This window comes from Eptesicus fuscus, chromosome 13 (assembly GCF_027574615.1).
Source record: "Eptesicus fuscus isolate TK198812 chromosome 13, DD_ASM_mEF_20220401, whole genome shotgun sequence".
Classification (NCBI taxonomy): Eukaryota; Metazoa; Chordata; class Mammalia; order Chiroptera; family Vespertilionidae; genus Eptesicus; species Eptesicus fuscus.
Genome location: NC_072485.1, coordinates 44,240,329 through 44,255,170, shown reverse-complemented (window position 1 = coordinate 44,255,170; position 14,842 = coordinate 44,240,329). Strand labels below are relative to the sequence as shown.

The window sequence follows — 14,842 nt, the reverse complement described above, 5'->3', positions numbered from 1 at the left end:
TTTCCAACTGATTATAAAGTGTCTTGAACTAAGGAATAATCAATTTTGGCAATAAGTATTTTCATTCTTGTGAACTGAGAAATGTAGAAAGATATTCCACAGGGGAAAAAAAAGTGCAGACATGGTATAGAAAAAGAAGATAAATAGTATTTAATAGTATTTCTTTGAATTTCCTTTATATTCCTTGAGACAAGAGGCAACATAATGTTACTGTTTTTTATTAAAATTTTGTTGAGCCCTAGCCGGTTTGGCTCAGTGGAGAGAGCGTGGGCCTGCAGACTCAAGGGTCCCAGGTTCGATTCCGGTCAAGGGTATGTACCTTGGTTGCGGGCACATACCCAGTAGGGGGTGTGCAGGAGGCAGCTGATGGATGTTTCTAACTCTCTATCCCTCTCCCTTCCTCTCTGTAAAAATTCAATAAAATATATTAAAAAACAGAATTTGTTGAAAAGCCAAAATTTCAAATGTGTCACCATTTTTTCTTTGTTTGTTTTATTAGATTTATTGGGGTGACATCCTACATAATAAAAGAGTAATATGCTAATTGACCATACCTTCGCTACGCCCACAGCCAATCAGGGCGCTACGCAAATTAACCCAGCAAAGATGGCAGCCCCCACGCGCTGCCCTGTCCCCCATCGCTGAGGGACCTGGGCAGCGTCGGCGCTCCGATAGCGATCGCTGAGGGTCCCTCAGCGATAGCGGTGGGAGTGGCGGCAGTGCCCGGGTCCCACCCCTCAGCGATCGTGGTGGGAGCGGCGGAGGCCGGGTCCCTCCTGTCGCTGAGGGACCCGGGTGGCGGTGCCACCCCGATCGCGGATGGCGGCACGGGACCGGGCAGCGCCCGCCCCATGCTGCCGCCGCCGGGGTCCAAGCCCCGACCCTGAAAGAAGGCGGAAGGTCGTGGCCAGAGCCAAAGCCTTGGTCCCCAGTGCTGGAGGAAAACTGCACTGTCTGATGCTCTAACCATTGAGAAGATTGGCCAGGGCCCACTTTATGTTTTAGTTTTTGCCACTGATACATTATAATAACTGAAAGCTGAAACAGTGCCACTTTTCTTTAGTTGTTCTGCTATTAGGCACTTGCTGGATATTACATTGAGTATATATCTTATAAAAACAAGCATCCTCTGTACTAGTATATTAGTTGCTCTTGATGTCTAGCTTAAGAAACTTGTATAAACTCCGCCGGAGCTCCTTGTTCTTGAGAGCATACACCATGGGATTGAGGGCAGGAGGAATGACATTGTACAGTACGTTGAGTAGCACTGGAATGATGGGAACTGCTTTTGTTGCACTGTGGGTGATGGAAACGACAATGACAACTGTATAGAAGAATAGGATCAGAATGAGGTGGGACGTGCAGGTACTTAGGGCTTTGGACACAGCTTCTGCTGAATTCAGCTTCAGCACAGAGTGAAGTATCAAAGCATATGATAAAATAATCAAACCCAGGTCACTTCCCATGAGCGTCCAGGCCAAAAGAAGCTGGTAAATGCTGTTGATGGTTCTGTCATCACAGGATAGACTAGTGGCACCGAGATTAGAACACAGACAGTGTTCTATTTGGTTCTGGGAGCAGTAGTGCCTCTGAGCAGCCAATACAGGCACTGGGATGGTACTTATGGTGATTCTGAGTGCCATGAACACAGTTGCTTTGACCACAAAAGATTCAGTAATTATTGATGAGTAGCGTAGTGGTCGACAAATAGCTACATATCTATCTATAGCCATGCATACAAAGATACCGGACTCCATGCCCACAAAACAATGTATGGCATACATCTGCAGGAAGCACTCAGGGAGACTGATGGCTTTAGCATTGAACCATAAGATGGCCAATATCTTGGGCATGATAGTGGTGGCAAGGCCCATGTCTACCACAGCCAGGATGCCCAGGAAATGGTACATAGGCTGGTGCAGTGTTGTCTCTTGATAGATGATGATCAGGATAAGGATGTTGGCACTGAGGGCTAAGAGGTAGAGCAGAGCCAATGGCAGGGAGAGCCAGTGTTGCCAGCTGTGAATGCCTGGGAATCCCATCAGAATAAATTCAGAGATCTGGATCTTAGAGATGTTGGAGGCTTTGAGATTCTGGAACATTCTTTATTAAGGGAAAAAAAATATTCAAGGTTACAATTTTGAAGAATATAAATGATAGTATTTGAAGAGAAGTAATAGACAATTAAGAACTTTAAATTTTTTACTTTATTTGTTTTTCATAGTAATTATTTTATTTCTTAATTAAATTTATTAAGATTATATAGGTTTCCAGTTTGTACTTCTGGGATGTATTATTTATATAATGCATGTGTTCCCACCATTAAAAGTCAAGTCTCTTTCCATCATCTTGTATTTGACCCCCTTTAACTTTTACCCCCTCCCCACTTACTTTTCCTCTGGTAAACACTACATTGAGACGGGGATTCTTCATTATTAATCTTCATTATTCTCATTCTGCACTAACATTTATTGGTTATTTGTAATGAAGCAGGAACTGTGGTAGCACATTTTTGTTAACACAATTAATCATCACAAAAACTCTCTAAGGCAGGTCACATTATCTCCACCCTCTTATAATTATGGGTTAGAATATTAGAGATATCAGGGCCTTGTTCATCACCTTCTATATTCTTAGTCATGGAAATTGCACAAGAGGAGAATGATCTGATGTTATAGCCTTGCCTCTTAACTTTGGTTTTGCTAAAGAGTTTCTTTATTTAGAGTCTTACTGTATAGAATTGAGTGTAATTTATGCATGAAAGCACTTAGGTAACTAACAGATAATATCCTATACTATTAAAAAAAACTTAAAAAAAAAAAAACATTTTTGAAGAACAAACATGCCAAAACCGGTTTGGCTCAGTGGATAGAGCGTCGGCCTGTGGACTGAAAGATCCCAGGCTCGATTCTGGTCAAGGGCATGCACCTTGGCTGCGGGCATATCCTCAGTATAGGGAGTGTGCAGGAGGCAGCTGGTCGATGTTTCTCTCTCATCGATGTTTCTAACTCTCTATACCTGTCCCTTCCTCTCTGTAAAAAATCAATAAAATATATATTAATAAAAAAGAACAAACATTTTTGAAAAATACATCAATTTTTAATCTACAATAATGGTTGAAACAAAGAGATGAAGTGTTTCCTGACTCTGCTTGTATCCCTACATCCCTGTTTTATCTCTATTCACAGTAAAGGATAAAAGGTTATATATTTCAACACGCAACTATTTTGGAAACAGCAAAGTGACCCAAGGAAGATGAAATAATAAGCATGCTCTTCAAGACTGATCTGGTAGCATCACAAACTGAGTCATGCAGTCATAGACAGAATAGCAATGATGCAAAAATTTGTAGATCAGGACATTTTTCAAAGAGGAAAAGGCAAAGGCTCTTAGACCTGAAGTATGGTTAGCATTCTGCCAGATTAGAGTTCTCTACTGTTACTGTTTGCTATTCTCTTCTCACATTACACTGCTATTCTTAGCTTGGTGATTTAGCAACCCTCTCTTTTCTTTTGTGCATTCACACCACAAATCTAGCCTCAACCATCACCTTCTTTAGGAAGACTGAAGTTTCCTTCAGGGAAGATAGAAAGTCATCCTTTAAATCTTGTTAACATGATGGAATTGGAAAAGTGGTAGGCCTCATAGGCAAGGAATATATTTGTTGATGGGTCAATCTATTTTTTGTATTTTAACATGATGGTATTTAAAACTTATTTATATTCTTGGATCTATCACATTTTACCCAAACCTCTAATATGTAGACATATTGTATTTACATTTTTATTTGCAGTGTTTAGCATGAAATCACACACATTCTAGATGTTAAAAGATGTTTATGATAAATGTACAAATTAATGTGACAATAATTCAATTTTCATAATAAGTTTTAAGAATTTTTATATTGTGGTCTAAGCAATATTTTTTAAGAAAGTATAAGGGGAACCACCAGAAAAAAATAAAATAATGATATTTATTTTATGAATCAACATAAAACCTAATTTAATAAAGAAAATGATTTCCCCTCATAACATAGATAAATCAAAATAAATTTTCAAAAGAGAGGAAATAGAATAAGTCAGCACACAAAGGAAATATTTTGGTTTGTACAATAGGGATCAATTAATTAAAATATACTGCAAATTGGTCATACATTACAGAGATTTTTATATTCAAATTTATGCTATAAGTACCTACATGTAAAAATTGAAATATATTTTAAATAATAAAAAATGTGCACAGTAAACCATACACAAAGTATGCATAATGTTTTTTTGACTAATAAAAATTATACTAAAAAACCAAACACATGGTCCCATTTCAATGAGGAAATATTAATGTCAGACAAAATGGAAATCAAATATTAAAGGTTGGATCAAGATCACTTTGAGAAATACTAGATGACATGATTGATTGACATGGTGCAGTTAATGTTGATTTTGTTAAATAGTTTCATTTCCAAGTTTGATAAGTTTTTCCACAAACAAAATACTAAAATTATTGAAATTATTCTTTTCCATTCATTAGTTCATGGCAGGAATTTTTAAAATGCTAAATACATTTAAATAAATGGCAACTTACTAGCTAGCCATCAATTTCCTGTTTGGAAGATTGAAGCTAATAATTACAAGACTAACAAAAGCCTTGTAACTTGCAGGTATAGCGTAGGCCTCTGGACTAAAGGGTCCCAGATTCAACTTTAGCCAAGGCACATGCTCGGGTTGCAGACTCGATCCCCCTCAGTAGGGGCATATAGGAGGCAGCCAAGCAATGATGCTCTCTCATTGTTGATGCTTCTATCTCTCCATCCCTCTCCCTTCCTCCCTGAAATCAATATATATATATATGAGTTTACAATACAAGAATTCTTTCTTATGTATCAAAATTGTCATCAAGTTTCTTTTTGTCTGGCTTGAAAATTTCTACTTCACATTTGTATACAACATCTTATTTTTACATTTCTCTTAAAAACTGTCATAAGGAAAGAAAAGTATAACAAGTCCTACGTATGTATAAACATATAGAGCTCCATGCACTTATAATTAATTAAAGTGGAAAAACAACTGAAATGTTTTATTGATAAATATTTGACTAGTTATACAAATTACCAATATTTGACTGGAGCATACAAATTGTCAAAATGTTAGGAAAATGGCATCATTACTCATTACTCCCTTACAATACATTTGAACAGTTGATTCTTAACACTGTGTACATGCAACAGAAGGAAGTACAAAAGTTAGGGAAAGCATAATGCCCATATATTAAGAATAAAAAATATACATCTGAGAGACTTTAATTTTATTCTTTTTTTTCAATTTTATTCTTAAGAAGATATTTTCTATATATGAGATCAATATTTTACTGATGTCTCTCTTGTATTATTTTCCTAGTGTTGATTAATAAAATTGATGTTATTGTTATATGAATGGTTCACATTCATATCCAATACAGTTGCAAAACCCTGAGTTAAAGATAAAACATATACAAAATAATATGATACTAACCACAAATTATGTTAGACTATTTCTAAAATAAATTTAAATGATTTTCATACTTTAAATCTTAACTTTTCTGCAAGGAAAATGGACCCAGATTATGTTGTGGGTGGGCAGATGTGTTGACATAGTAACATTAATATGCAAATATTGTCATTTAGACAGTATAGTTTAGTAGTAATATTGTTTGCTGTCTATTTTCATTTCTGAGCCTCATGGCTTATCACGAGATGATCCTTAATTTTACTATCCCAGGTCTTTTGTTAATAGGTGAGTAGATTCCTCTAGGTGTGTTTTGCCCTATAAAGTGCATGAACCAGGCACAAATAACTGTCTAGAATAAGAGCAAGTTAATTAGATTCTCATTCTGAGATCAGTTGGAGGGCAGCTGAAAAACAAGAGCATTCTGACCACAGTTGAGAACTGTTCTCTACTTGTTACATTTCTTCTTGTGAATCATGGTGGTGAATCATACCGAACTTCCACTATGACAGAATCAATAATCTCTAATAGGTTAGAAAATAACAAAAATGTTCATACTTAAGATGGTAAGAGACACTGTATTGCAATCTGAGAATTGGGCAACAAATATTCTCCAAAAAAAGCCCCAATCTTTTTCAACACATATGCCTTCAAATGTGTGTATGTAATCAAATCTGTATTTCTGAGACTACAATCAATTCATAAACACTCAAAGACCCTCCAATTTATCTTACAACTAACATTAAAAATCTTGTCTGTGGTCCCACTTTTGTGTGCCCTTTAATACCTGAGATTCTTGATAAACAGTTGGCTGAATGCAATTAGGTCCAGGTGCTCTGGGTATTGGTTAGTAAACCTCATGACTCTGCCATATATATACTAGCATGGACATTAACCTCTAACTCCCTTGATATCATATTATGAGCTGAGTGTTTAAAGAAAAAAATGTGTTGTATATTTCCTGGGGATCTTGCAGAATATTAGAGACACAGGCGCTGGTATAAGAATCAAGTTAACACTATTGGAGGAGGAAGAGTGGAAGTTTTAAATTCTTGCTTGTCAACAAGATGATCTACAAATAAGAGAATAATTTCTTATGCATGTATCTATATCAGTGTGCTTGTATGTGAAGAATTATATCTGGGGAAAAAGAATGAACATAAGAAATTATAATGAAAATTAGTAATCTTAATATTTATTGAAGAGTTTGTTTCTTTTTATGGAAGACCCTTTAGGACACAAGTGGAAACAACTTATAATGTTTCTGGAAGTTTCCATCACTTTCACACACATATGTCCTCCTATTTATTTTTCCTTCAAGTAATGTTGTCAATGAATACCATGTCATTTTAGAGATTTATCAAAAGTTCAAATTATTATACATACATATATGTGAGGAATATCTTGATGCTCCAATTTTGAGATCATGATGGATGGTGATATTAGCAATAATAATAAAACACAATAATTGACACTATTTTATATGACTTTAATTTATAGTAAGAGTCATTTCTGTACATTTTCATTAATTAGAAAATATAAAATGAGTAAGAAAGAGATAAATAGAACTCACAATCTACCAGTAGAGGTATCTTCTGGTACATTTCTAAATATAACTGTGCTGTGTATGTTTTTTTAAAAAGATTGTATAATACCATATTTGATTAAAAATGCTACTATTTTCAATTAATATTTTATAAAGATCACATTAAAAACAGGATGTTTCAGTAATATTATCATATAAAAGTACATCATAGTTATCTACACAATTTCTTTAACCTTTTTGAATTTTTAGACATATATATTCTTTTATTTTAAAGAAAATGGTATAGCAAATACATATTTAGAGAACACTTTAGCAGTAATTTTTCTGCTTTATCTTTTTTTGGGGAGTGAAATTCACCTGTCAAACAATTGCCCATTTAAACCATTCGATAATGTACAATTGAGTGTCTTCTAGTACTTTTGAAATTCTGTGCAAATTCAATCAGCACTATAGAATTTTAGAACAATTCCATTACCTCAAAAGAAAACCCCATAACATTTCATTAGTCACTCTTTAAAGCCCTTTCCCTCCAGCTCCTGGCAAAAGCTAATTTGCTTTCTGATTCAATGGTTATACCTATTCTGGACATTCCATGTAAGTGGAATAATACAACATGTACCTTTTTGTGTTTGGCTTTTTTCACTTAACAGAATGCTTTCAGAGTTCATGTCACAGTATGTATCAGTACTTCCTCCTTTTATAGATGAATAATAATCCCTTTATAATAAGGCTTCATCCTCTCAGCAGCTGATGGACATTTGGCCCATTTTGGGTCAATAATACTACTATGAACATTTGTATACCTGCTTTTGTTGTAATATATGTTTTCAATTATTTGAAGTACACCTAGGAATTGACTTGCTGAGTTATACCATAATTGTGCTCAACTTTTTGAGTAACTGTTACATTCTTTTCCACATCTCTTGTGTGATTTTTACATCCTCACTTCTAAAGCTTCCATAAAATCTCCACCACTGGCTAATTTAAAAAGTTACAGTCAATTTAGGAACATAGTGGTATCCTGCGGTTTTTATTGATTTTTTACTAATGACTAATGATGTTGAACATTTTTTCTTGTGTTTGTTGGCCATTGCACATTTAAGGAAAGGTCTTTTCAACTCATTTGTCTATTTAAAAAGATACCACACATTAGAAAACAAACAGACTAATGGCAGATTAAATCTTACGCTATTAATAATTAAATCAAATATACATAAATTAAATGCCAATTAAAATGAAGCAATTGGCAGATATCTTCTCTATCTAACTGTCCTCAACAGTGTCTGGAATTCTCAATAAGAAAATAAAATGCATATTTCAATTGTCCTTTCCATGATTTCTTTTAGAAAATCAGCATTATTGTGTTATTCTTTTTGTTGACTTTTACTTGGTAATACAGATTTTAAATATTAGTTTAACCACTTTTCTTTTTAAGTTTCATAGATATCCACTGATTCATTATACTAACTGAAAAGCTGCCACTGTGTACATATTCTTTAGTTCTGCCATTTTCAACATTAGGAGAATAGACAGATATGCAAGGAAAGTACATAAGTGAACAACTTCTCCATATTAGCTGCCATTGATGCATAGCTTAGGAAGCCTATATAAACCCTGCCTGAGCTTGTGATTCTTGACTGCATACACCATGGGTTGAGGGCAGGAGTAATGACATGATGCAGTACATTGAGTAGTACTGGAAAATGGGAATTGCCATTGTTGCACTATGGGTGATGGAAATAAATTTCAGCTGCACAGAAGAATAGGATTAAGATGAGGTGGGGCGTGCAGGTAATTAGAGCCTTGGATGCAGCTTCTGCTGAGTTCAGCTTAGCACAGAGTGAAGTATCAAAGCATATGATAAAATAATCAAACCCAGATTACATACCAAGAATGTCCATGTCAGAAGTAGCTGGTAGATGCTGTTGATTGTAGTGTCTTCACAGGATAGACTAGTGATGCTGAGATTAGAGCACAGACAATGCTCTATTTTTTTTTTCTGTGAGTAGTCGTGTCTCTGAGCAGCCAATCCAGCACTGAGATAGTAGTTATGGTGTTTCTGGGTGCCATGAAGACAGTTGCTTTGACCACAAAAGATTCAGTAATTATTGATAGCGTAGTGGTTGACAAATAGCTACATATCTGTCTATTGCCAAGAAGGCAAGGATACCTGACCCCATGCCCATAAAACAAAGTATGACATACTTCTGCAGAAAACAATTGGGAAGACTGGTGGCCTTAACTTTGACCATAAAATTACCAATATCTTGGGCATGATAATGGTAGCCAGGCCCAGGTCCACCACAGCCATCATGCCCAGGAAATGATACATAGCCTGGCACATTATTGCCCCTTGATTGATATTGATCAGGATAAGAATGTTGGCCCTGAGCTAAGAGATAGAGCAGAACCCTGGGCTCTGAAAGCCAGTGTTGCCAGTTGTTAATGCTTAGAAATTCCTTCAGAATGAACTGAGACCTGGAGCTTAGTGATGTTGGTATCTCTGAGATTCTGCAACACTATTCACTAAGAGGAACAATATTCAATTTTACTATTCTTAAGGATATCTGTGATAGTATTTTCAAATGAATTTCCTAGGTTCATTCTACCAAAAAGAGGGGGAGGTTTCATCATCAATTATTATTCTCATTTTGCCTTTAACTTTTTTATTTTTTTATTTTATTGTTTAAAGTATTACACATAGTAGTACTTGCCATTAACTTTTGTTGAACATTTCTAAATGAAGCAGAAACTATGATAGCACATTTTTGTTGCCTCTTTAATCATCACAACAACTCCATAAGACAAGTCCTATTATTTCTCCCCTCTTATAAATGAGAATTAAAACATTAGAGATATCAGAATCTTGGTCATTAAATTCTATGTTTTAAGTCATGGAAACTGGACAAAAGGAAAACAACCTGGTATCACAACTGGGCCTCTTAACTTAGGCTTTTCTAAAGGGTTAGTATCTTTACTTAGAGTCTTAATGTATAGAATTGAGAGTGGAAAAATTTATGCATTGTAACACTCAGGTAACAGATTACATTATAGAATATTAAAAACTTTTTTTCAAGAACATAAAAATTTTTGAAGTATTCATGAATATAATTTACTTTTAATTAAAATATGTAACATGCCTCACCAGTGTGGTTCAGTGGTTGAGCATCAGGAGGTGATAGGTTCAATTCCTGGTCAGGGCACATGACCAGATTGTGGGCTCCATCCCCAGTGGGGGTGTGCAAGAGGTGGCCAATCTTTTCATCGCTATTTCTATCTCTCCTTCTCCTTTCTTCTCTCTCTAAAAATCAGTTAAAAAACATATTAAAAATATGATATATAATGGAGGTTAATATACCTATTTTTTAGTGAGGAAGCTGCATTTTAAAATTGCCAATGACTTGCTTAAAGCCAAGCTGTCACGGCAGAGAGAAATATGCTTTAGGAGTCTCAGTATTTAAATCCAGTTGATTCTGGTTTTGAGTCCTTTTTTCTAGTTGGACAAAGTTATTTTTTTATAGTCATGTGGAGGATATACACATAGTATAATGAATAAAGTAGACATTTAAAAAATGAGATGTTTTGCTGTAGCCGGGTTGGCTCAGTGGCTAGAGCTTTGGCCTGCAAACTGAAAGGTCTCAGGTTCGATTCTGGTCAAGGGAACATGCCTGGGTTGTGGGCTCAATCCCCTGTGGGGGACTTGCAGGAGGCAGCCGATCCATGGTTCTCTTTCATCATGGATGTTTCTATCTCTCCCTCTTCCTTCCTCTCTAAAATCAATAAAAAATATTAAAAATAAAGAAAAATTAAAAATGAGATGTTTTAAAAATCAAATTACTGCCCAGCCACCTATGAACCAGGAGGTCATGGTTCGATTCTCAGTCGGGGAACATGCCTGGGTTGTGAGCTCCATCCCCATTGTGTGGCTTGCAGGAGGCAGCCAATCAATGATTCTCTCTCATCATTGATGTTTATATGTATCTCTCCTTCTCCCTTCCTCTCTAAAATCAATAAAAATATATTTAAAAAATCAAATTTCTAATATGAAATTACTCTATCAAATTACTAATATGAAATTACTTAATTCATTCATTTTTTCAAGAAACATAAATGTGTTTTATTAATAAACCATTATTCTAAATTTTGGGGTTAAATAGAGAAACAACACAATGAAATTACTAGAAAGCCAAAGGCTGAGAGACATTAAAAAGCCTATCTCTGTTAGTCAGAGAGTTAATCAGGAACTAGTGAAAGTTTGAAAAAATAAGCTTTAGGATGGAGCAGTGGAAGAATCCAAGAAAAATAAAGAGAGAGTTTCCCTTAAAAGAAGATTGAGATCTGAGAGCCAGGTGTCAGTCTGAGGTCCCAGCCCAGCAGCATGAGCATCAATGGGTTACATTTCATAACTTGTTAGAACATTTCATAACTTGTAAAGACTTTGGCCCTACCCCAGACCTATTTCATCAAAACTCCAGGGGTGGGGCTCCCCTTGCTCCACATTCTTGCCAACACGTTCTATTGTCTTTTTAAAAAATATGTTTTTATTTATTTATTTTTTATAAAGAGAGGAAGGGAGAGGGGTAGAGAGATAGAAACATTCATGAGAGAGAAACATCATTGATTGGCTGCCTCCTGCATGCCTCTTATTGGGGATCAAGCCTGCAACCTGAGCATGTGCCTTGATTGGGAATCAAACTAGGGACCTCTTGGTTCATAGGTTGAAGCTCAGTCACTGAACTACACCTGACAGGCTATGTCTCGTCTTTTTGATGGTTGACAGCCTAACAGGTATGAGGTTATATCTCACTGTGATTTAGATTTGTATTTCCCTGATGATTATGGTGCTGAGCACCTTTTCATGTACCTATTGGCCATTTGTTTGTCTTTAGTTAAATGTCTACTCAGTTCCTCTACCCGTTTTTTAATTGGATTTTTGTTGTTGTTATGGAGTTGTATGAATACTTCATATATTGTGGATCTTCACCTCCCATCAATATATGACTTGCAAATATTTTCTCCCATTTGATAGAATGCCTTTTCATTTTGTTGATTGTTTCCAAACAAACAAACAAACAAACAAACAAAGAAATTAGAGAAGACACAAATAAATAAATATCCTGAGCACATGGAGTGGAAGAATTAATTTGTTAAAATGTCCATCTTACCCAAAGTAATCTTACATATTCAATGCAATTCCTATCAAAATTTCAATTTCATTTTTCACAGAAATAGAAAAAATAATTCTAAAATTTGTATAGAAGCATAAAAGACCCTTAATAGCCAAAACAATCTTGAGAAAGTAGGACAGAGCTGGAAGCATCATGTTCTCTATTTTCAAACTATATTACAAAGCTATAATAATCAAAACAGTATAGTATCAGCCTACAAATAGACATATACTGTAGATCAATGTAACAGAATAGAGAGCCTAGAAATAAGTTCACATATATATGGTTGATTACTTTATGACAAGGGAGCCAAGAATATATAATGGAGAAAGGATAGTCTATTCAATAAATTGTGTTGAGAAGACTGGAAAGCCAAATGCAAAATAATTAAAAAGGACCACTATCTTACATTATATGCAGTAATTAACTCAAAATAGATTAAATATTTGAAGGTAAGACCTTAAATTATAAAACTCCTAGAGGAGAACATAGGCAATAAGCTTCTTAGTATCACTCTTGGTAATTATTATTATTACTTTTTATTTGACACCAAAAGTAAAAGCAACAAAAGCAAAAATAAACAATTGAGACTATGTCAAATTAAAATATTCATTTATTTTTAATGTAAAATCTGAGACAGATTTTCATGATATGTTTCTACCAAATGTATGCTATTACTTGTTTCCTTTTATTTTTGAAATATTATGGATTTAATATAAAGCATAAAGTATTTGAAAAATATTGTGGTTCAAAATTATAGTACCATAGAGGAGCAGTGTGGATATACGCTTGGTGGATATATTCATCCTAACCCAAGTAATGGCATTCCATGCGCACTATAAGTCTGTTTTTATTTGTTTGTTCATTTGTTTTCTTCTTTTTAAATTCAAGATGAAAGTGAAATTTGGTATTTGTCTTTTTCTGCTGATTTATTTCACTTGGCATAATAACCTCAAGATCCATCCATGTTGTTGCAAATGGCAAGATTTTATTCTTTGTGATTGCTGCATAATATTCCATTGTATATGTGTGTATGTATATAAACCACATCTTCTTTAACCATTCATTTACCAATGGGTACCTAGGTTCCTTCCATATCTTGGTTATCTATCCTATCTAATAATAGAATAACATGTAAATTACCATCACTCTGCTACACCCACGATTGGGCAGCGGGAGGCTGGGGGGCGGGACTCGGGGTGGCCTATCCGGCCACTGGGGGGGGCTACCCTGCTGTTGAGAGGCGCAGGGGGCAGGATCCGCAGCCGCTGAGGGGGCCTGCAGCAGACACCCGCTGCGCCTCTCAATGGCAGGGTAGCCAGGTGTCCGTGGCAGCACCCCTCAGCGGCCGTTGAGAGGCGAGTTCCGCCCCCTGTGATTCTCAACAGCAGGGTAGCCTCCCTCAGGTGCCGCGGATCCGGCCGTTGAGAGGCACTGCGCAGACACCCGGCTACCCTGCCATCAGAGGCCAAAAGCCTAGGGTCATCACGACCAGAAAGGCCTACCGGTAACCAGGAAGTGCATGGAGCACCTCTTGGTTCCTCCCCTCCACTTCCCCCACCCCTGGCCCACAGGCTCCCATCAGGCTGGATGGCCAATGGAGAGCCATAGGGAACCGGGCTGGGTGGCAGCGAAGCGGGACTGGGGATTGGCAGGCGGGTGCAAGGCAGACCTCCTGCACCCTCCCCCAGCTGACATTCTTCTGAAAGGCACGTGGAGCCTCCACTGCACAGCCTTCCTGGACGAGGACTCACAGCTGAGAGGCTCCAGAGCAGAGACTTCAACAAGGACTTCAGCGCCTCCTCAGGGGGGAAAAACCACCACCTCCCTACTCCCCAGCTGCTTCAGTGTCTGCAAGAAACTGCGCATGCTCCTCCCTGAGAGATGGGCGGCTCCCTGATGGCGGCTGGGCCAGTGCAGGGATGGAGGGAGGGAGGGCAGGGCAGGAGCAAGGGGGAAGCCCCGGTTCCCTGCACCTCCTCCCACAGGCATAGCCCTTCCAGGTGTTATGATAAAGAGTTGTGTTTTTCTAACTCTGTCCAGGGAAAGGAAACAAGTGTCTGTTGACTTCTGATCTTACTCTCCGAGCTGCCAGTTAATCCCTCTGGATGCATCATATCCAACCTCCAAAGGATCCGAGGGGCAGGTTCAACCTTCGTTCCATAGGTGAGGAAACTGACCAATAAACACATGGGTCTCATAACTCAGTGTCAGCTCCCGCAGAAATCTCCGGGTAATAACTCGGATTTTATATCTAAGGGTATATTTTCTTCTGTTTTCATGTTTAATTCAACCCCAGGAATTAAATGATACAATAAAGAATAAAATGAGTTCAGAGGGCTCAGCATTGAATTCCCAGAGCCTTTGTTCCCACACAAACCACAGAGCTCAGTTATCCTGAGATGAAAGAAAAGGAAAGAGAAACATGAAAGGTTTCCTAGCTCAGTCATAGAGACATCTCATAGCCACATACTAAGGACACAGCATTAACTTAGGGGTGGAAAGGACACAAATGGAATAGAAGATGGAGCCATTTCCGTTCAGATTCAAACCAAGTTAACAAGGCAGAAAAAGCACTGGACACCATGAAAGAATGAGATGAAATGGTTTGGTAGGGAGTGTCACAGACCTCGCAGGGACAGCACCTG

General features: G+C 37.0%; 1 protein-coding gene and 1 pseudogene across 2 annotated transcripts; both read right to left on the bottom strand.

Moving 5' to 3' along the window:
• Positions 1–1,077: 1,077 nt before the first annotated feature.
• On the bottom strand, positions 1,078–8,992 carry LOC129147090 (putative olfactory receptor 56B2). Of its 2 annotated transcripts, none has more exons than XM_054725484.1 (2): positions 8,915–8,992; positions 1,078–2,103 (listed from the first exon to the last, which is right to left on the bottom strand). In XM_054725484.1, exon 2 carries the CDS (start codon positions 2,100–2,102, stop codon positions 1,143–1,145), a length of 960 nt encoding a protein of 319 aa, XP_054581459.1. In that variant the 5' UTR covers position 2,103; positions 8,915–8,992; the 3' UTR covers positions 1,078–1,142. The 2 variants fall into 2 exon arrangements, with proteins under 2 accessions (XP_054581459.1, XP_054581460.1); XM_054725485.1 differs by lacking the exon at positions 8,915–8,992 and adding an exon at positions 3,396–3,413 and having other exon boundaries at positions 1,078–2,093.
• LOC103302843 (putative olfactory receptor 56B2) lies at positions 8,599–14,308 on the bottom strand (annotated as a pseudogene).
• Positions 14,309–14,842: the final 534 nt, after the last annotated feature.